Source organism: Pseudorca crassidens, chromosome 2, assembly GCF_039906515.1.
Source record: "Pseudorca crassidens isolate mPseCra1 chromosome 2, mPseCra1.hap1, whole genome shotgun sequence".
Lineage (NCBI taxonomy): Eukaryota > Metazoa > Chordata > Mammalia > Artiodactyla > Delphinidae > Pseudorca > Pseudorca crassidens.
In genome coordinates, this window is record NC_090297.1 from 108641980 (window position 1) to 108663123 (window position 21144).

The 21144-nt window shown below is 49.6% G+C and overlaps 1 protein-coding gene across 2 annotated transcripts; it reads right to left on the reverse strand.

The window, feature by feature from the left end:
• Positions 1-4287: 4287 nt before the first annotated feature.
• Positions 4288-14112, reverse strand: SELENBP1 (selenium binding protein 1). 2 transcript variants are annotated; one of them, XM_067727763.1, is made up of 13 exons: positions 14054-14112; positions 12224-12309; positions 9650-9706; positions 9392-9504; positions 8921-9106; positions 8133-8253; positions 6721-6903; positions 6263-6441; positions 5725-5803; positions 5508-5629; positions 5162-5254; positions 4877-4995; positions 4288-4677 (listed from the first exon to the last, which is right to left on the reverse strand). In XM_067727763.1, exons 1-13 carry the CDS (start codon positions 14095-14097, stop codon positions 4515-4517), a joined length of 1545 nt encoding a protein of 514 aa, XP_067583864.1. In that variant the 5' UTR covers positions 14098-14112; the 3' UTR covers positions 4288-4514. The 2 variants fall into 2 exon arrangements, with proteins under 2 accessions (XP_067583864.1, XP_067583865.1); XM_067727764.1 differs by lacking the exon at positions 14054-14112 and adding an exon at positions 10511-10963 and having other exon boundaries at positions 12224-12297.
• Between the last annotated feature and the right edge of the window lie 7032 nt (positions 14113-21144).

The following is a 21144-nucleotide window of genomic DNA, read 5'->3' on the forward strand; positions in this document are numbered from 1 at the left end:
ACACTGGAATTCTGACTAACTTCCCCAGGGGGGTGCTGGATGCCCACATGAATTTTTTCTCCTCAGAGAACATTGTACTGAAAGGTCAAGGGTTCTTCACTCTCTCAGTTAAGGCTTTTTAAGGTCATGAATCAGATGAAAGCAATGAACCCTCTGCCATGAAAAATGCAGGAACAGACCACGCGGTGCATCTAATTTCAGAGGTCACAGACTCAAGGGTAACCACCCTTTGAATGGAGTACAGTATTTTGTTTTGCACAGCAGATATGTTACACCCAAAACTATCAGTATATTTATAGTCCTGACTTATAGTTCTCCAGTCTCATCGTCATTGTGCTTTTGTAAAGAGGACAGCAGTGTTGCCTGATTTCATGACCATCGCCCTTTGCAGCTTCCATTTCCCTACTACCAGCTTCTGTGGGTAGCGGGGGAACCCAGAGGATCGCAGAGTTGGGGAAATAAGGATATACTGGCAGGAAGGTTTTCTAATAACAGCTAAAATTTATTTGTTAACTGTGTGCCAGATACCAGACCAAATGCTAAACACCTCGGTTTGAAGTAGGAACCATTATTGCCTCCATTTTATAGACAAGGAAACAGATTTGGAGAGGTGAAGGGACTTGTCCACAGTTACACTGTTAATTAGTGCTGGAATCAGGATCCAAAGTCAGACAGTCTGCCTTCGGAGCCCATTCTCTCTCTCTTTTTTAAAAATAAATTTATTTACTTTATTTATTTATTTTTGGCTGTGTTGGGTCTTCTTTGCTGCGAGCTGCTGTGCGCGGGCTTTCTCTAGTTGCGTTGAGCGGGGGCTACTCTTTGTTGTGGTGCGCAGGCTTCTTATTGTGGTGGCTTCTCTTGTTGCAGAGCACGGGCTTTAGGGGCACGGGCTTCAGTAATTGCAGCACGTGGCCTCAGTAGTTGTGGCTCGTGGGCTCTAGAGCGCAGGCTCAGTAGTTGTGGCACACGGGCTTAGTTGTTCCGTGGGATGTGGGATCTTCCCGGACCAGGGCTTGAACCCGTGTCCCCTGCATTGGCAGGTGGATTCTTAATAGCTGCACCACGAGGGAAGTCCCAGAGCCCATTCTCTTGAACACTGCTCTAGACTGCATAGATTTGCAGGTGCTCAGATACAAATATGGGTATAGACTGATGGAAAGATACCCCAAACACCACTGTTTGGTATGAAGGGGAATATAGAGCACTTTAACTGGAAAAAGAATTTGGGGTAAATTATGCTGGCTTAGGAATTTGCAGGTGGCAGAGAATAAGTGGAAGCTTTAGCAAAGGGAGAAAAAGTATCATAGCTATGTAAGGGAGATTATTTTGACAGCACTGTAGAAAGGTGAGGTTGAGTGGGGAGGCTGGGGAGGTTAGAGATGGGAAAAACAGGCAACTGACTATTCATTTACACCAGGTGTTATGCTAAGAGCTGGGGATACAAAGGTGAATAACGTACAATGGTCCTTGCCCTGAGAAGTAACAATAAAAATTGCCTGATAAGCATCATCATAACAGCAAATATTTATATAGAGCTTAACATGTGCTGAGGATTGTTCTAAGGGCCTTGCATATGTTACATTTTTATCTTGTAGCAACTCTATCAGATAGGATAATCATCTGATAGATTATCCCCATTTTACAGATAAGGAGACTGAGGCATTGAGAGATTAATAATTTGCCCAAGTTTACACAGTTAGTGATGGAGTTAGGATCTGAACTGGGCTGCCTGGATTCAGAATTTGTTCTTAGGTGCTATTATACATTGCCTACTAATACATATTTTTAAAATTTATTTATTTATTTGTTTTTGACTGCATTGGGTCTTTGTTGCTGTGCATGGGCTTTCTCTAGTTGCGACGAGTGGGGGCTACTCTTCTGTCGATATGTTCAAATCAGTATCAGCAAGGTCCACACATTGCATTGCATTTGGTTTTGGTTGATGTTTCTTAAATCTTTCTAATCTATACGCTCTCTCTCTCTCTCTCAATTTATTTGTTGAGGAAACCGGTCATTTGCTCTATAGAATTTCCCACATTCTGCATTTTTATGATTTCACCTTTATAGTGTTTTTAGGATTTTAAAACTTGTTCTTCTGTCTCCTGTATTTCCTGTAAACTGATTGTGAGCTCTGCAGGCTTCATCAGATTAATTTTGGCTTTTTGGCAAGAATACTTCATAGGCGGTGCTGTGTACTTCCTATTACGTCACAGGAGGAACTCTTTTCGTGACGTAAAGATTGAATAGTGTATTCAGGTTTGGTCGCCTGATCTATCCATTATGAAGCACCATTTCAGTCTTTCATTGAATGGTTTTAGCAGCCACTGATGATCATTGCCTGGATCCAATCGTCATTAGAGGTTACAAATTGGTACTATCCAAATTCTGTCACTCCTTCTGAATTTACTAGCTGAAATTCTTTGTTGTTTGGTTGGTTGGTTGTTTTTTTCGTTTTGTGTTTGCGTCAGGTTGGGGGTCTTTGGGGTTGTGGGCATCGATTTAGGGGCAGTGGTTGATGTCCCGGGGAATGACAGAACATGGAATCCAGCTCCCACAGGCTCTCACACATTGGGGGAGCTAATGCCTACCCCTCCACACAGGGCAGGATCCCCGGGGCCTAACCACCTGGGGTGCTGGCGTGGTGACTCACCAGGACCATGCATTCCTGTCTACTAGCTGAAATTTTGTAAAGGACTTTTCCTCATCAACTATTTGCTTGTCCCAAGGCAAATTCTTTCTGAAGAAGTTTGGTTATTGAAAAGGACAGGGTAGAAACCTAGGATAGACTTCTGTTAAGACCCAGTAAATCCCAAGGCTCCCTGTAATTTAATCATCTTTTATAGTCACTTATTCATTAAGGCACACTATGTGCTACTATCCAAGCTGGGTATTGGGAGGAAGCAGGGATTTTCAATATAATGTGACATATGTTCATGCTGAGGTAAAGTGCAGGAGGCCCCTAACCTGGAGCTGTCAGGGAAGAAGGGCTTTCCCAGGGAAATGGCAACCTGGCCCAGATGGCAGGTAAGGCAGCAGGAGGGAATTGGACTCGAGTTGAGGTAGATGTTTCAGGGAGCATGTTTAAAGACCTCAAAGGGAAAGAAAGTGTAATACATTCTTGGGGGAGGCCTGGCCATCTCGGGGGTCTTAGACTACTCCAGTGTTTAAAACAAAGACACCTTTGCGGAAGACTGAAAAGAATGTAGATTAATACCTGAATGTTACTTGGTACTGTCTTGGGTAGAGAGTAAAGAAGTCAATAGAATTACTGCTTGGGGGCTTCCCTGGTGGGGCAGTGGTTAAGAATCTGCCTGCCAATGCAGGGGACATGGGTTCAAGCCCTGGTCCGGGAAGATCCCACATGCCATGGAGCAACTAAGCCCGTGCTCCACAACTATGGAGCCTGTGCTCTAAGGCCCGCGAGCCACAACTACTGAGCCCACATGCCACAACTACTGGAGCCCGTGCGCCTAGAGCCCACGCTCCGAAACAAGAGAAGCCACCGCAATGAGAAGCCTGCGCATGGCAGCGAAGAGTAGCCCCTGCTCACCGCGACTAGAGAAAGCCCGCGTGCAGCGACGAAGACCCAACGCAGCCAAAAATCAATAAATAAAAATTAAAAAAAATTATCTTAGAATTACTGCTTGGCTGCTGTCTCTTAGGTTCCTGAAACTTCCATCCCATTCCTCTTATAAACAACTAAAGACTTACTGCAGAGAAAGGAGGCATCTCTGATTTGGGCAAGGTTCTAAAACACTGTCCAGGTGAGGAAACAAGAACGCCAGGGCCTAGTGTGTTGGGTTGGTTACCTTGACGTTCCCAGCCCTCCTGCCCCATCGTGTTCCTGTCTTCCAGGTAGGAGGTGACACACCTAACCTCCTCAGAACAGTGTGTTCAACTGATGGCATCATCTACGTCAGGGGTCTAAGGTATCTCCTGTGTGTGAGGGGGCACATTACATCCTCCTGGGGGTGGTGGGTGAGATTTTAGGTTCATTAAAAGAAAGCACGAATTAAAAAACAAAAAAAAAGTTTAGGAACACTGATTGACAGCTTCCTTCCTGTCAGCTTTCCTTGTGACGACCACCTCCATAATCTTCAGGTTCTGTTTGGCCATAAAAGTGAGATTCTGGCGCCCTTAGCATCGTGCTGTGATCACTGGTATGAACTAGTCATCATAACCATCCCACACCCTGGTCCTCTTCAGGACTTTCCCGTGCAAGATACAGAGGGTCGGCAGAGGAGGAGTCATAGGCCCGGTGCCCCCAAAGACAAGGGGATCTCAGGAAAAGGTTCACCAGTTTATTTCTTAGTGAAATAATTTCCAAGAGCTCAGTGAGCAGCTCGCAGCAGTGGTGGGTAGCTAGAGACACGGCTCAATTCGTTTCAACAGCCTGAGTTTGGCTTTGGGAGGACAAGCTGCCGAGGGTCGGGGACTGAGAGAGCAGAGCGAAGCCGGTTCCCTCCAGAAGTGAGGGCGCAGGGTGTGGAGTGGGGCTATAGAAGGAGTGGACTTCAGAGCCAGATGTCAGAGCTGCAGTCGCCCCCAGGGTAGCGGAGCTCATGGGCCAGGGCTGGGCCGAGGGGCTCCTTCCCAAAGTCTACCAGGAAGTTGGGGTTCAACTTCAGCCCTCCCTTTACTGTGTCTACATCGATCTGCAACATCACAGAGCCTTCCCTGGTAGAAACAGGAGGGAGAAGAAAGAGGTCAGAGGGGGCCCGTCCCCTTCCCCCAAGAATTAGGTAAGTGTGAGGGCAGGGAGAGGGGTTCCCCAGGAGGCCGCAGAGTCTGGAAGCGGAGCCAAGGAGTCTTCAGAAAGCCAAACCCCTCTGGGAGGGGAGGGCTGGGAGGGGAGCCCAGGCTGTCCACTTCTTACCTGATGAGATCAGGGTAAAACTGCTTGTCCCAGGCACTGTACAGCGACGTGGTGACGTACAGACGCTTCCCATCCAGGCTAAGCTGGATCATCTGAGGGCCTCCGGCCACTTGTTTCCCCTTAGGAAAACCAGGGGTCAGACCCCAGGGTTACATACAGATCCTAGGCGGGAATCAGTGGCACCACCCAAACCCCAAGGACATGCTCAGCCGCTGCCCAGCCCCCTCCCCCATACTTCTCCAGCACAGATCTGAGGGGCCCACAAGCACGCGGAGAGATCCTCACCTTGACCACCAGGGGCTCTGGCTGGGATTTTAGCTCCTGGTCCTCCAGCACCTGCACGGGGCCTCCCTTAACAATGCTGCCCCCGAGGAAGAGCTGGGTGGGGAGGTGCACAGCATAAAGGAGGACAGTGGTGGGAGGTTAGGACATTGCAGGAAGAGAGCCCCACTCCCTCACGTTCCCCGCGTCTAGCCACGATTCCCCGTGGTCCTGGCCTGAACCATCCCTCAGCCCCCATCTTTGCTTTTCCTGCACCTCCCTTATCATGCCCCAGCCAGTTCATACCCTCCACCTCATGCCCAGACTTCTACCTCCTCCCTCCTTTCCTCTCCATCCTGCTAGGACCCACCTGTCCCATGAGGCGGGGCCTCTGCGGGTCAGAGATGTCATACTGCCGCAGATCCCCATGCAGCCAGTTGCTGAAGTAGAGGAAGCGGTCGTCCAGGGACAGCAGGATGTCAGTGATCAGGCCTGGGTGGGGGGTTGCAGTTCAGAGGCACCTTAAGATTCTTGTTCCCCAGCCTGAGAATCAACCTTCCGATTCCCACACTCCCCTGAGCACTCACCTGGCATTTCAGGCAGCATCCAGCCCTTCACTTTCTTGGGGGGCACCTGGATCACCTTCTCCACTGACCAAGTACCTCCCTGCGTTGGGGTCAAGAGGCAGAGAGGTGAGCCTGTCAGAGCTGGGCAATGAGTGTCAGATCTGGGTCTCCCCAAGGCATACTGTCTACAGGGAGAGAGTAGATGCAGGGCCTTCTTGCCACTAGGGTCTAACCCCCATGCAAACCCCTTGAGGCAGGGATCATGTCTGCTTCACCACTGTATTCCCAGCACCTAACACAGTGCCTGACTCACTAAATATTTTTTGAATGAATGAATAAATAAATATAGCCAGTTAGGGCTTAGGGAGAAATTAGCCTAGGACTGAGAGGAGGCAGGCAGGGCAGGTGGCCTTGTTTTTTATTCCTGGGAAGTCTGGGTTGGTGGAGCCAGGCAGAGGAGGCCTGGGTCACTCCTAGGGAGAAGGGAGCGTCATGGCTATGGAAGCTGGGCAGAGTGCTGACAGGACTGCCAGGAGGAGAGGGCTAGAGTGCACGTCACCTCATTCTTATAGAAGCGCTGGATGTTGGAGCTGAGGGCACAGCCCACGAAGCCCTGATCAGCGGCCGGGTTGTGCAGGAAGCGGACCTCCAGGGGGATGAGGCCGTCCTGTAGAGTCAGGGTCTGCACCATCTCATGGCGCTGCCAGTCCCACACATGTAAGTGGTTCCCATACAGCCCTGGGGTGGGGATGCAGCCGGAAGATGGAATCAGGATCAGGGCGGGAGGGCATGGGCCAAGGCTGGGGCACAGCACAGGGGAGAAGGTTGAAAGATGGGCTGGATTATCAGAAGGACACTTGAGTAGTCAGAGCACTCAGCACATCCTGTATCATCACCGCAAGAGTCTGGGGTCCACAAGAGGGAAGTAAGAGGGCTGGAGAGTAGGGGTTTGGAATAGAGAGCAGGGGTTCGTGTGACCAGGCTCCTGCCAGCCCACGGGGAGTGGGGGATTCTCACCCGCCTCAACATCAGCGGGGTTGAAGCCATCTCGTAAGACGTTGGGAGCTGCCCATTCAGTGCTGACCATGACATTGTGTCGAGGCTGGTACCAGAAGTCATAGCCCATAGGCGCGGCACCTCCAGGCCGCTCCCACGTGCCCTTCACCTCAAATGTCTCTCCATCCAGCAGCACAAAACCCCCTGAGCAGGGAAGGAAGTAGGGTGGTAGGTAGAGTTGGTGGAGGTGCGACCCGCACCCAGCCCTCACCCCCAAGGCCTGTCCAAGAGGCTCCAAGCCCATTGCCTGGTGCCCCTCCTCCCACTGAGTTTGCCTGATCCTTAAATTCAGGAGCTGAATTTGGATACCTGTCCAAAGGGTCCCACCCAGAGGGCCGGGTAAGAAGTGGGGACTTACTCTGATGCCCCTACCTCCCATCAAGTTCATCCCTCTCCCAGACCACAGGGTAAATTTTTCCTCCCTTGAGCCAAGATCTTCTGGGACTCTATACCCTGTGCTTCCTTTGCCTAGCCTCCTACTTTCAGGGTAGAGTTCCTGCCAGAGTCTAGACTCCATTCTGCTCACTCACTCCATTTTTTTTTAGAGAGAAAATTATATTTATCTGTAATTCCACATGAATGCCCACTATGTTTTTCCCCAGCTGAATACGTCATGACACCTTGCCACTTCTTTGCAAATGTAAACAGATGTCTACTCCTAAGTGTTCTTAAATCTAGGAATGTCATGCATCCCATCTCCTGGAAAAAGCACTTAAATAGAGTCTAATGCAGTCATCTTAACTGGATGACCTTAACTGATACTTCACTCCAAGCCCTTGGATGGGGAGTTCTGGTGAAATACGTAAGGCTGGGAGAGAAGCAGCACAGCATGGTGATTAGGACATAGATTCTGGAGCCATGTTGCTGGGTTTGAGTTCCAGCTCTGTGACTTAACAGCTGGCTGACTTTGGGTAAATTACTTAGCCAGTCTGTGCCCCAGCTTCCTAATCTGTAACACAGGGATCACAGTAGCATCTATCTCATAGGTTGTGTCTGGCACATAGTAGACATTTTATGTGAAAGCTCTGATCATACCATAAATGAGAAAGTAGCTGTGACAATTAAGGATCTCAAGGACTGTGAGATTTGCTCATGAACTCACGAAGGCCGATATTAAATGCACGTGTTTTCTGGGGCCATGTCTGTACTTGCTCACGTTTCCCACGGCAGACAGTTCTGACTATAACTTGTAAGTGAATTCATCATTTAAGGTTCACCTTTATAAAAATAATTGAAACAACTGAAGTTACTTGACTATAGTTTAAATATTGGATGAGACCCTGCCCTCTGGTTCTCCCTGGAAGGTCATTCCATCCCTCCCTCAGTTTGGGATCTGCTTCCCTCACAGATGTGCCTACAATGCTGGCAGGTACCTTTGCCATTGCCCTTGGGGTCTCCCAAGGAACTGATCATCACGTCCCCACTGGCCAGGCAGTGGGTGGTGTGGAGGTAGCCCAGGTCACACTTGGCATGGATGTCCTTGGGCTCAACAACCTGGAAAGGGTAAGGAATGGCATCAGAATCTTACAGAGCCAGGAGTCCCCACTCCTCACTCCTCCCCTCCCACACTTCTATCTACTGACCCTACCCTCTTTTCCTCTGAAACATAGACACAATTTTCCCTGCAGGAATATGGCAAAGACTGAGTCTGCAGAGCAGCAGGGGCGTCACAGAGACTGATAACTCCCCAGCAGAAAACATGGACTTCTCTCACCCTGCCTGTCTTGAGGGCACTCACAGCCCTTTGAGACCATAAGCTCCTCCCAGGCTGGGAGGACGCCAGTGTCAACTTTGTATCACCAGCGTCCAGCAGTGAGTGCCTGGCACAAAGAAGGCACTCAACAAAGTGTTGAAAGGAAGGATCAGAGGCTCCCGCCTAAGGAGAGCCCTGGGCTTCTAACTGGCTGGGGCAGAAATGGCTCCTTCTCCAGCTCGGAGTGAAAAACGAGAGCCTCCTTCCTCCCCTGTGGTGCCCCTGGGTGATGATGACCCAGCACACCTGGTAACTCTCCTCCAAAGTCTAGCCCCACTCGCTGCTGTTGAGCCCCAACCCTGCACAAGAGCTGGAGGGAGCTGCTTTAGGGGCGGCTTCCTTGCCCACAGGCTGCCCTGGGTGGCGGGCACATTAGGGGCCCAGAGCCGGCTAGGGCAGAAGACGTGCCTTGTGCAGCCTCGGAGTACGGGGCTCGGTGCCCACATCCACCACATAAATTCGGGAGGAGATGAGACTGGGCAGCAGCAGCTTGGTGCGCGACTTGGTGCTGTCCCCGAAGCAGCTGCTGCAGGTGTTCCATCCTGAGTGATGCAGCTCATCCTTCAGGTGGGGCATGGGCAGCCGGTGGATGACCTAGGATAGGAGAGCGGGCAGGGGTGGTGCTCACCCAGACCACGCTTCTGCACGCTTACGGAGAAGGGGCCCTCTGGACCCATTTCATCCTGGTAGCACAGCACAGACTTCATTTTCAGCACTGCCCTCGCCCATGGGTGGGGGGGGGGGTGCCCTTGTGCAGTGAACAGCCTGAACAACCATCCCCAGGGAGGGTGAAGAAAGATGGAGCAGGGAAAGGGCACTGCCAGGGCCAGGGCTAGAGGAGGGGTCTGAGGGTCCTCTGGTGCCCAAGCCCCACCTCACCTGGCAGTACTGGGGAGACTTGGGGTCAACGTCCACAGTGGCCAGATAATCCGGGGCCTCAGTGTTCGTGTTTCGGTAGATACAGGGCAGGTAGACAATCTCCTCCCTGGGTCCTAGAGGGTGGAAAGCAGGTGGTGGGGTGGGCAGGGTGGGGACGAGGGCCGGGGCAAGGCAGGGTGTGTGTCAGCAGTGGAATCGGTAGCAGGCACTGGCTTGCCTACTCCTGGGGGTGCTGGCTCTCAGTCTTCCCACACTTACCTTTCATGGCTTCCAGAGGTGAAGGGTAGCCAGGTCCACACTTCCCACATTTCGTAGCTGTGGAAACAATGGGGCATGCTGGCTGCACCACGCTCTGGAGGATGAAGGCTCCTTCCTCACATGCTGCAACCCGAGCCCCCCAAACCCCCGGCCGCCACTGGCCAAGGCAGGGGCACTGTCTCAGGTCCCCTCCAGACCCTCAAAACCCTGATGAGTATGTGGGTATGGCGGGAAGAGCTGCAGAGCTATGACCTGAAGGTGCACAGACCCTTGAGCAGGACCCAGGGGAGGCAGGAGAAGGGTGAGTGCAGGGGAGGCGGTGTGGTGCAGTGGTTATGACATTGACTTGGGCCCCAATCCCAGCTGGTCACTGACTAGCCACGGGAGCTTAGGCAAATCACCTAACCCCCCTGGCCTCAGTTTCCACATCATCTGTAAAAAGAAGGTAATAAGAAGACCACATGGGCTTGTATGAGAAAGAAACAAGAAGCTGCAGTCAAGTGTGCAGCTCTGTACTTGCCTGGTAGGAGCCCGTAAACCCTGGCTGTTCTTCAGGAATAGCCATCAGAGAGTGACGGTGGTGCCTGTTCAGCTCCTTTCACTGAAAGGTACCTAAACCAGGAGCTGGAACACTTCCTGCTTCCCTCCCCTCTGGGTCCTGACCCCAGGCTGCTGGCCAGAGCCTGGGTTATATAACCAAGGGTCTGGTAAGGGAGAGGAGGCTGAAGTTCAAGGCTGCAGGACGGATACTAACTGAATGTCCTTAGACCAGTTTCTACCCCTGGGTGGGCCCCATCCACTTACTCTATCTGTAAAGCAAGTTGTTTGGCCCAACCCTGGAAAGCTCAGAGGCCCACCCACCAGAGCTGTAGGAAGTGGCCCTCCTTGTCCCCTGAAGTCTGGCAAGAGAAGCCAGTACGTGGATGTACGGGACCAAAGTCAGGAACCAAAGTCAGTCGCTGAGAAGGAGGGCTGCCACCAGGCGTTAAGCATCAGGATTTGCGGCCTAAGCAGGAGGAAAGGCTGAGGAATAAACAGAGGGAGCTGTAGGCCAAAAGAAATCCTGGAGTGGAGTTCACAGGACTTGACACTGCCTCCCTGCCTGGTCCCATGGCCAGTCTGGCTACTGGCCCAGAATCGAGCCTCCACTGGTGTCTGGGCTCAGGCACTCAGCCAGGGAGCCAGGTCCCCCTACTTGCAGCGGCCAAGTGACTTAGGAGGCTGAGAGGCAGCAACAGCATTTTTGAGTCCAGAAGCGTGGTGTCAAGGTCCAGGTGTGACATCTACTCTCTCCATTTTCTCCCCTTTGTTCACCTAAAAGGGGTAATAATATCTTACCTTCTTCTCTAAGTGGCTATGAAGGCCAAATAAGACAAAGTATTCAGAAGTACTTTTATTAAGTGAGAGGTGTTGTATAAATATGAGTAGCGCTGTGCCAGAAATCCCAGGCAGTGCCTGGTGCCCAGAGAGAGGGCTGGGGCTGGGATGGGACACGGTGAGGTCCAGTCCAAAGGAATTAAGGAGACTTGTTCTGCTATACGACCAAGCTGTGTCAGGGTTTGGTACAGGAGGTGAGGCGGAGGGGAAGGAGATTCAAAACTCCGAGACATCAAGACAGAGATGCAAAATCTGCAAAACCAGAGACTGAGAGAGAAGTAAAGGTATGAAAGAGGCGTGTGAAGGAGGTACTGCCCCTCAGCACCATCTCCCCGTCCCAGACCCTAACTGCCGCATCCCGCACAGCATTTCTGAGAGTCAGGGTCAGGCCCTGCGTGCCACTCGGGCCCCACTGAGCATCAGTCCTCTTTCTGGGGGAACATTCCCCCTGTCTTAAGCATCTCAAGCAAGATCTCTGAACACCTTTGGGGTTGAGATGAACCCAGGGAAAGCTCATTGGGTTTTCCCAAGGCCAGGCTGGTTTGTTGGGCATTCTGCCAGAAAAGACCCAGATCCACAGGGGGCAAGGACCTCAGTACTCCCAGCCAGACGCAGACTCTTCCTCAGCCTGACATCCAGGAGTCCATGGATGGGGGAGTTGGAGGACTTGGCGGACTGAGAGGGTGGGACGCACTGAAACAGCCCCTCTCCCACCGCGAGAGAGGGGGGCTCCCTGATTTCCCTCCCAAAGTGATTGGTGGGGCAGGGTAGCTAAAGAGCAACCTGGTCACAGAGGCCTGGGTTCCCTACTCCCTGCAGTAAGAAGTTGGCTTAGGGCTGAAATCAGGGTTGTCTGTCTCCTATGGCAACAGACAGAGAGATAGAGCTCCTCCTAAGTACCCCTATCCTTATTTTCTCAGCTGCAGAAAGGCTCCCTGGCCGCAGGCTGCAGCTGGGGAGCGGCGGGGTGGGGGGGAGCCCAAAGTCACCCTTCCCAGCAGTCCCTCTGCCTTCCTTCCCAGACGCCTCCAGCACTTCGGCTAAGCTGGGAAATGCAGGGGTGGGGGTGGGGCGGGGCCGGTGGAGCGGAGCCTGGCGCTCCCTCTCCTAACCAGCTCCCCCTCCAGGTTTTCTGTCACTTTCTGCGGGGCGGGCCATTGGTGGTCAGCGACGGTTGTCAGAAGCCCCCCTCCTTACCCATGCTGCTTGCTGGTGCGCTTTGCTCCCGACGGGTCTGCCAGGAGTGCGCAGAGACGGAGGGCTGTGCTGGTGTCCGAGGCAGGCTATGCGGGGAAGGGGCAAAGGGACGGAATTTATACCACCAACTGGGGGTGGGCGGGGAAGGGGGAGGGCCCGGCCGCCGCCCGGAGTGGATGATGGATAGCTCCTGGGCAGGGCGCTCTCAAATGGCCTGGGCGGTTGTGTTTGAGTTACTGGCTGTGTGCTTGTATGTGTGTACAAGTGTGTGTGCGCAGGAGCCTGTGCACGTGCAGATATATGCTGTGCCTGCGCACGTTTCTCTTTAGTGGAGTGGGTGCCTGGGCATGTGCGTTTGTGTGTGCTTGCTCCTGTGTACCTGGGTGTTTCCTGTGTGTGTACTTTTATGCATGTGCCTGCATGAGTGTGTATCTGTGTCTGTGTGCCTGTGTGAGGGTGCTTGTGTGTAAAAACCTGTGCTTGTGTATGTATGTGTGCCTGTGCATGTCGGTGTGTTCCTGAGTGCGTGCCTGCCAGAATATTTATGCCTGTGAGGGCATGTGCATGTGTGCCTGTGTGTGTGTGTGTGTGTGTTTGCGTGAGCGTGTATGTGCCAAGTTCCTGGGTCTCTAAATGCTCATCTCTGTACTTGGACCTGTCTCTTGGCATTTAGGGGCACCGAGGGCTGTGGGCCCATTTGCTCCTGCAACCACAGCCAGGGTCAGCCTTCTCCTAAGACTGCTTTCTTATTCCAGACAACCATGTTCCCCAAGGACTGCTCACCCATGTCTTCCTGCCAGGGCAGGGTCGTGTGTCCAGGTTCCACTTTCTCCAGACCCATCCTTTTGAGCTTTGAAGTGGAAGGAAAGTTGGCAGTGCCATTATTACCCTCTACTACCCTTATAAACCTCAGAAGGTGAAAGTGCAGTGCCTCCCCCTCTTCTCCCAGCCTGGTGCCTCAATAGCTCCCCAGGGCAGGGTAGCAGGGCCCAAGGGTAGCCCAGCCTGATGCCGCTGTCCCTAGCTGACCCTGACAAGCCATAAAACTCAGGTTCTCCATCTATCCAGGAAAGAGTCCTCCACCTGGAGGATTCCATGACTGCTCAGCCTGCTCATATAGTGTCCCAGCCTCTCAGGCAAATGACAGCTACTTGCTGAAGAGCTGAGGCAGGGTTGAGGCCTGATCCCTTTAACTTTCTCTGGGGCTACCGTCATCCAGGGAGCGAGGGTTTAGAGAGCTGGACAAGGGGACCCACACAAATTGCTCTCCATCTTGAAGCCGAGGGTCCCCTCTTTCCTCAAAGTTGGCCACCTGACCAGGGTAACCCCTGCCCCACTCTGCTAGGAGCCTGCTGGCTCTGGTCCACAGAAGCCACTTTCATTTCCTTGGATGAAAGCTCTGGGGTGGAGTTTTTATTGGATAGTGAAAGGAACAAACTTTGGGCATGAGATCGCCTGTAGAAAAGAGCCACGAGGTTTCCAAACCAGAGTGGAGGGTAGGAGAGCAAACCTGGGCTTCAGTGTGATGGGTTTCTGTCCTCCTGGTTCCCATGGATGAGGGATCATTTGCCCACAAAGGAAGATGCCCTGTGGCTGCCCAGGGCAGGGGTCCTCCCTTATCCCCTCATCCCCAGTGTCACTCAACCCCTCCTGGCTCTTTCCTTCTTCTACACCCTAGCCATTGTACTGTCAGCCAGGCAGCTATCAGAGTGAGCCTCGTGGGTGCAGCTGCCCCACAGGGGTGGCCCCTGAGGGCTGCTTCTTTGCCTGTCTCCAATCACCCTACCTAATCCCTCTGGCCCTCCTCCTCCTGAGGTCTCCATCACCTACCTCCTCTCTACTCTTCTGCTTTTTGGCTTCAGGTAGCCCAACATGCAAGATCTGAAAGAGAAAGAAACCCCATCCCCACTGTCTTATCAAAAGTTCTTAAGTCCAGGGCTTTCCTGGTGGTGCAGTGGTTGGGAATCCGCCTGCCAATGCGGGGGACACGGGTTCGATCCCTGGTCCGGGAAGATCCCACATGCTGCAGAGCAACTAAGCCCGGGCACTACAGCTGCTGAGCCTGTGCTCTGGGGCCCGCAGGCCACAGCTACTGAGCCTATGCACCACAGCTGCTGAAGCCGGCGTGCCTGGAGCCCATGCTCCGCGGCAGGAGAGGCCAGTGCAATGAGAAGCCCATCGACACAACTAGAGAAAGCCTGCGCGCAGCAACGAAGACCCAATGCAGCCAAAAAAAAATTTAAAAAAAAAATTAAAAAAAAAAAAGTTCTTAAGTCCAAAGAAGTTGTTATTTCAGAGCTGTTGCAGACTCTGTCACTGACTGCAAGTTCTTTCATGCCCTGTGGCTCTGATCTGGCAGGTCTCTGCGGCTCCTCTTTGGCACCCCTAACCTCCTGCTGTGGCTTTCTTCCAGAATTCTTACTCCAGAGCCTGCAGCGTGCTTGGGGAAGGCTGTCCCAATCCAGGCTGCAGGTGGAGGGAGTCCAAGGTCAGGGTTCAGGCAGATGACTGAGAAGCGCCCATGGTATACTTGCTTCTTTTGACATGAACAGGGCTTGGGCTTCCACCGTGAATGGTACCCCCATCAGCATGGGATCTCCTGAGCATCCCTAATGCTGCTTCTCAGGAATTTCAGGGCTGCCTTTCCCTAGCCAGAGGCCAACTAGAGTTGGGCGAGTTGGACTTCAGCTCAGATCTGCTAACCAGGGAGGCCCTGCACGGCGCCCCGACACCGGGCATCCCCCAGCCTGAAGCAAGGTGCTTGGGAAGGCTGGCAGGGTGGGTGTGGCCCACGTTCCTTCTGCTCCTTTCAAGCCCTAGAGAAACACAGTAAATATTAGAGGGGATAGGTTATCGAGTTGACAGTTGGACAGCCAGGCGATTATGTAACTGCTGCCTGAACTTTGGCTGGGCCTCCACAAACAGGAAATGGGTTCTCAAGGCCACGGTGGGTTCTGGAGCCTCAGCTGCACAGGGAGGGCGCAGGGCGCTTACGGTTCCCTCCTTTTCTTCCACCCTCAGCCTCTTTAAACAGGCCCTGAAATCACTGATGGGGAAATGGGGAAGTGAGGGAAGAAGGACTAAACCCAGCGAAGGGAAAGTAGAGGAGATGATGAAGTCAGAGTCTCTAAGAATAACTTGATGTGTCAAAAAAAAAAAAAAAAAAAAGCAAGAGAGAAAGAAAAAAAAAACTTGGTGTTCTTCATCTCTAGCAAAACAAAAATGACAGGGAAGCAGTAAGTCCGCTCCAGAGTGATAATGGGGAGAAAGGAAAGTTAACTTGTGAAACCACCTCCCGTGCACTAGCCCTTGCCTGCAGCACCCAGTTTAACCCTTGACACCACCCAGTCTTGTAAGTAAAGCACCCTCCTTTCACTCACGAAGAAACCGAGGCTCAGAGAGGGCCAAGGCTTCTGACAGATGGCAGAGCAGGATTTCCACCCAGGTCCGCCTGACTCTGGAGCTCACAGTTTTTCTAATCAATCCTTGGCGTTTTTGTGTTTTGTTTTGCTTCGTTTGGTTTCAGGAGGAGGAGGGTGGGGAGCAGAAGAACAGAAGGAATGTGGAAAGCTCTGATGTTTTGTTTCTTGGAAACCTCAGAACAGAGAGACTTTTTCTCGGAAAGGGGGAGAGGAGTGAGGAAGCAGATGTCTACAGCTTGGAGCTGTGCGGTCTTGGTAGGGGGAGTGGTGGAGACCCCCCCCCCCCGTGCTCTGGGAAAGACTGGGAGCATATACATCTAAGTAACAGCCGTGGTTACCTCTGGAGAGACGCAATGGAAGGAAGGTGATGATTTTCCATTTTTTCTTTATATGCTTCTGGATTTTAAAAGATAAAAAGCATGGGGAATTCCCTGGTGGTCCAGTGGTTAGGACTCTGCGCTTTCACTGCAGTGGCCCGGGGTTCAAGCCCTGGTCAGGGAACTAAGATCCCACAAGTTGTGTGGTATGGCCAAAAAAAAAAAAAAGCATATATTACTTCTGTAACCAAACCCCAAATAAAGGTAATAAAACAAAACAAAACATATGTATATTGAGAGAGAGAGAGAGAGAGAGAGAGGGAAAGAAAGAAAGGAAGGAAGGAAAGAAAGAAGGAAGGAAGAGAGGAAGAAAAGAAAACAGGATGGAAGATCAGTGCAGTGCAGTCAGGGCCACAGTGGGAGCCCATGCTAGGGAGAAGGACTGGCCCTGGGTCCTTCACCCAGCAGCTGTCCCACCAACCTCTCTGCCCTCTCCTTTGAAGACACACATGTGCATGGTCATTCATTCATTCAATCTCCACAAACATTTCTGGAGCCCTGTTTTGGTAGACAAAGTGGTGAACAAGACAAATTTTCTGCCATCAAAGAGATGACATTCTAAGGGAGACAGCCAATAATCAAGTAAATGTATAAATAAATAAGATTATTTCATATAAGTGCTAAGAAGGAAGGAAGATAATGCAAGGGTGACCGAGAGTACAACATTCGAAAGGGTTGTCTGGTATATACAGGTACAGGTTCGTGTGCAAACGAACAGCATAAACAAACTAAGAACCCAGGAACACACAAACGTATACGAAAATGCCTGTAGCACATAAGGTAGCAGCCTGCGGCGGCCTGAAGCAGAACTGGCTGGACAAGTTGAAGTTTTGGCCTGCTCAGGATTTCTGAGCCCTGGCCTGCTCATTTCTCCTTGTTTTAATAGACCAACTCCATGCCCTCAGAGGAAGAGAGTAGCGTTTACTGAGAACCAGTTACCAGGCGTCACTGGTGCCAGGCTGGGCACTGCACTCTAGCAAGCAAATGGCTCAGGCACGGCCCACAGCACACCTGGAGAGGCAAGTAGCTTTTTTCTTCATCTCACCTTAAGGAAACAAAGTTTTACTAATTCATCCAGCTGCCCACGCTCATCTCACAGCACCTCCCCATCTCTGAACAATGCTGAATTCAGAGCCTGTTGCTCAGAGCAGCAACGAAGCTCAGAGAAGAGAAATAAAGAAAAAACAACAATGCCCTCTGCCAGGGCTTTCCACAAAGGGTATAATTTGAGAGAGCTTCCTCCCCACCTCGAATCCACTCAGAAATATCCTCCCTTCTGGCCTGCTGCTGATGCCTGAAACTTCACCACCAGCAGTTTATGTCTTTCTGTTATGTGATGGCCTCTTCTCACCTCTGAGCTGCAGGGATTACCCCTGGGGTGTTAAGCCGCTAGGATTTTAGCAGTGTGGTCAGATGCATGCCTCCCAGTGGGCAGTGCTGAGGAGTGGCTACTGGTCTACCGGCAAGAGCAAGGGAGATGCTAAAGAGGGGAAAGAAAGTGCTTTAAAAGCAACTTTTACCTTAACTATTTTATCCCTATCTCTTGAGAGAGAAGACAAGAATAGAAAGTGAGATAGAGAGATCTCCTCTCTCTCTCTCATTCCGGAAAATTTCAATAAATACAAAAGTAGAGTGAATAGTATAACGAACCCACAGGTACACCATACACCTTCAATAAAGATCAGCTCATAACCCATCTTGTTTCGACTATACCTCCAAGCCTCCCTCTACCTTGGATTTTTTTTGCAGCAAACTCTAGACATTATATTATTTCTTGAATTAATATTTCAGTATGCATCCCTTCAAGATAAGAATTCTTTTTTAAAAACCACAATACCATAATCACAGGTAAACAAATTAATACACCTTTACTATTACCAAATATTAAATCAGTGTTCAAATTTCCCCCATTGTCTCGTAAGTTTTCATTTTACAGTTTATTTGCATCAAGATCTAGACGGTCCATAACTGTCCGTTGACTTTCTCAATAACTCTCTTAGGGGCTTCCTGGGTGGCACAGTGGTTGAGAATCCGCCTGCCAATGCAGGGGACACAGGTTCGAGCCTGGTCCGGGAAGATCCCACACGCTGCGGAGCAACTAAGTCCATGCACCACAACTACTGAGCCCACGTGCCACAACTACTGAAGCCCGCGAGCCTAGAGCCTGTGCTCTGCAACAAGAGAAGCCACCGCAATGAGAAGCCCGTGCACCACAACAAAGAGTAGCGCCCGCTCGCCGCAACTAGAGAAAGCCCCCATGCAGCAATGAAGACCCAACGCAGCCAAAAATAAATAAATAAAATAAATTTTAAAAATGCTTAAAAATATAAATCTCTTAAATCTCTATAACCTAATCTCTTTAACCTCTGCCTACTGAAGACTTGATTTTCTGTTTAAATGAAGAGTCTGACTAGAACAGATATTATGTGTCTTGTAATACATCTAATCTACAAGAAGAAAAGGTGAAGTGGGTTTGAAAACCAGTTATGTAGTCTAGAAAAGGTAATGTCGGTTATAGGGACACAGGTGAAAGTTTGCCATCACACTCCGCCCTCCCCTACAGCCTTCCTCCCGTGCCAGGACTGGCTCCAGAAGAGCTGAGACAAGAGCCATAAAGCCATTGCTTTAATGCAATCATCTCCACCTTTACAGAGACCCACTTGGCTTGCACCCTTTCAGTTAAGAGCCTAGGAAGAAACAATTGCATCATTCTTGGTTAATGGCCCAAATTAAGCCATCAACCCCCCTAATCAAGCCTTCATTTTGGACACGTTACAGTACTGTAAATAAAATATCCAAAGGAAAATAAAAGCCCTTCCGTTTGAGGCTGGTAGGACCTTTGGTCCCTGGAGTCATATTCCTGAGTCACAGTTTCTCTACGAAGACTCAGGGCAGGCAGGAACAAATCCTCTCCTTCCCTTGGGAGCCCAGGGCCTCTGCTTTCTCACCTCGGCACCAAGAAGCTGACTGGGAAGAAAGTAGGGGATACTTCTCCCAGTGCCCCAGAAAGACAGGAGTCCCAAGGTTTGAAGAGATGTCCTCAGTTCTACTTGGAATCAGAGGGAGGCCCGGGAAAAAGTCTCCATGCATATCCTGGATTCTCTGTCTTCTATACACCATACCTAACCTGCTGTTTCCACTAGGATCTCCCCAGGGTCACAGGCATGTGTAGAAATACTAATAATTGCTATTTGGGAAATGAATACTGTGAGAGTTCCTGTCTCAGCTTGTCAAAAGTCAACCAAAGTTTAAAAGGCAAAGTTTAAACTGAAAAACAATGATTGCTCTCAAGATCCAAAATCTCCAACAAATCAATTGGAAAAAGACAGTGCAACAGAAAAATGTGCCAAGAATATGAAAATGAAAGATAAATGGCTTTATAAACATAAGAAGAGTTACCCAATCTCATTAGTAATCAGAGAAATGCTTGTTAAAACCACAATATGACATGACTTTCAAAAATAAAAAGGCTGATAATATTCAGGTTGGAAGGAGTGTGGGGAAAAGGTCATGCTTATATTTTATTGGCAAGAGTATAAAATGGTGAACATTTTAAGAAGGCAATTTAGCAATACCTAGCAACATTTTACAGGGAAATCCATTTTAATGATCTGCTCTGTGGAAAGACAAGTATGCAATATAGACAAGGACACAAATATGTGAATAGAATGTTCATTGCAACATTGTTTGTAATAGCAAGAAGTTGGAAACAATCAGTAGGGGAAATGGTTAAATACGTTATGTAACATCAATAATATGGAACACCAAGCAGTCATAATGTACATTTTTGTATATACTGATATGGAAGGATATCCAAGGAATATGGTCAAGGGGTAAAAAACAAAAAATAGTATAATCTTATTTAATTAAAACTATATATTAAATTAAACCATTTAATTAATTGTTTAAATTAATTTAATTTATATTAAACTAGTTTAAATTATATATGTTTAAGTTATATCTATGTGTATTTATATGTTCATAAAAAAGGATTTGTAGAGATAAATCATCCTTTATTATACCAAACATACCAAATGTAACTGACAGTGGTTACCTCTGAGGAATTGGATTATAGGGAGCAATTTTTATTTTTACATTATATATCAATTACGTTTTTTAATTTTTTAAAATAAATTTATGTATTTATTTATTTATTTTTGGCTGCATTGGGTCTTCATTTCTGTGTACAGGCTTTCTCTAGTTGTGGCGAGCGGGGGCCACTCTTCATTGTGGTGCGTGGGCTTCTCATTGCGGTGGCTTCTCTTGTTGCGGAGCACGGGCTTTAGGCGTGCGGGCTTCAGTAGTTGTGGCACGTGGGCTCAGTAGTTGTGGTTCGCGGGCTTAGTTGCTCCGCGGCATGTGGCATCTTCCCGAACCAGGGCTTGAACTCCAGTCCCCAGCACTGGCAGGCAGATTCTCAACCACTGTGCCACCAAAGAAGTCCCTATTTTTATTTTTTTAATTAAAATTTTTTTTATTTGGCTGCATCACACAGCTTGTGGGGTCTTAGTTTCCCGACCAGGGATTGAACCTGCACCCTTGGCAGTGAAAGTGCCAAGTCTTAACCACTGGACTGCCAGTTATGGAGTTTTAAAAGTTTTATAGTAAGCTTGAAATACATACATAATTTAAAAATTGAAATAATGAAAGAATACAATAACACAGTTTCTTATTAGAAGAGCAAAACTTTTAAAAGTTAAAATCCAGTATTGGTGAGACAGGAGGAAAAGGGCATGCTCATTCAGGATTGGTGAGAGTACCAGTTGGTGCCTGATTAACAAAATGCAATTTGTCACTACCTATCGAAAGTTAAACTGTGTGTACCATTTTACCTAGGAATTCCACTTTCAGGATGTAGTCTAGAGACATACCTGGACAAGTAGGCAAGACACAGGTAATAATGATAATAACAACAACAGCCATCACTTATTAAATGCTTAATAAGCCCTTGGTGCTGTTTTAAGGACTTAAAGACAAACAAAGAGACGTGAACCACACGTCTCATATAAAAGCTTACCTGTGCCAGGTACTTCTCTAAGCTCTTTACATGCTCTGTGTGTGTTTTATTTATTTATTTTTAAAAATTTATTTATTTTGGGCTGCATTGGGTCTTCGTTGCTGT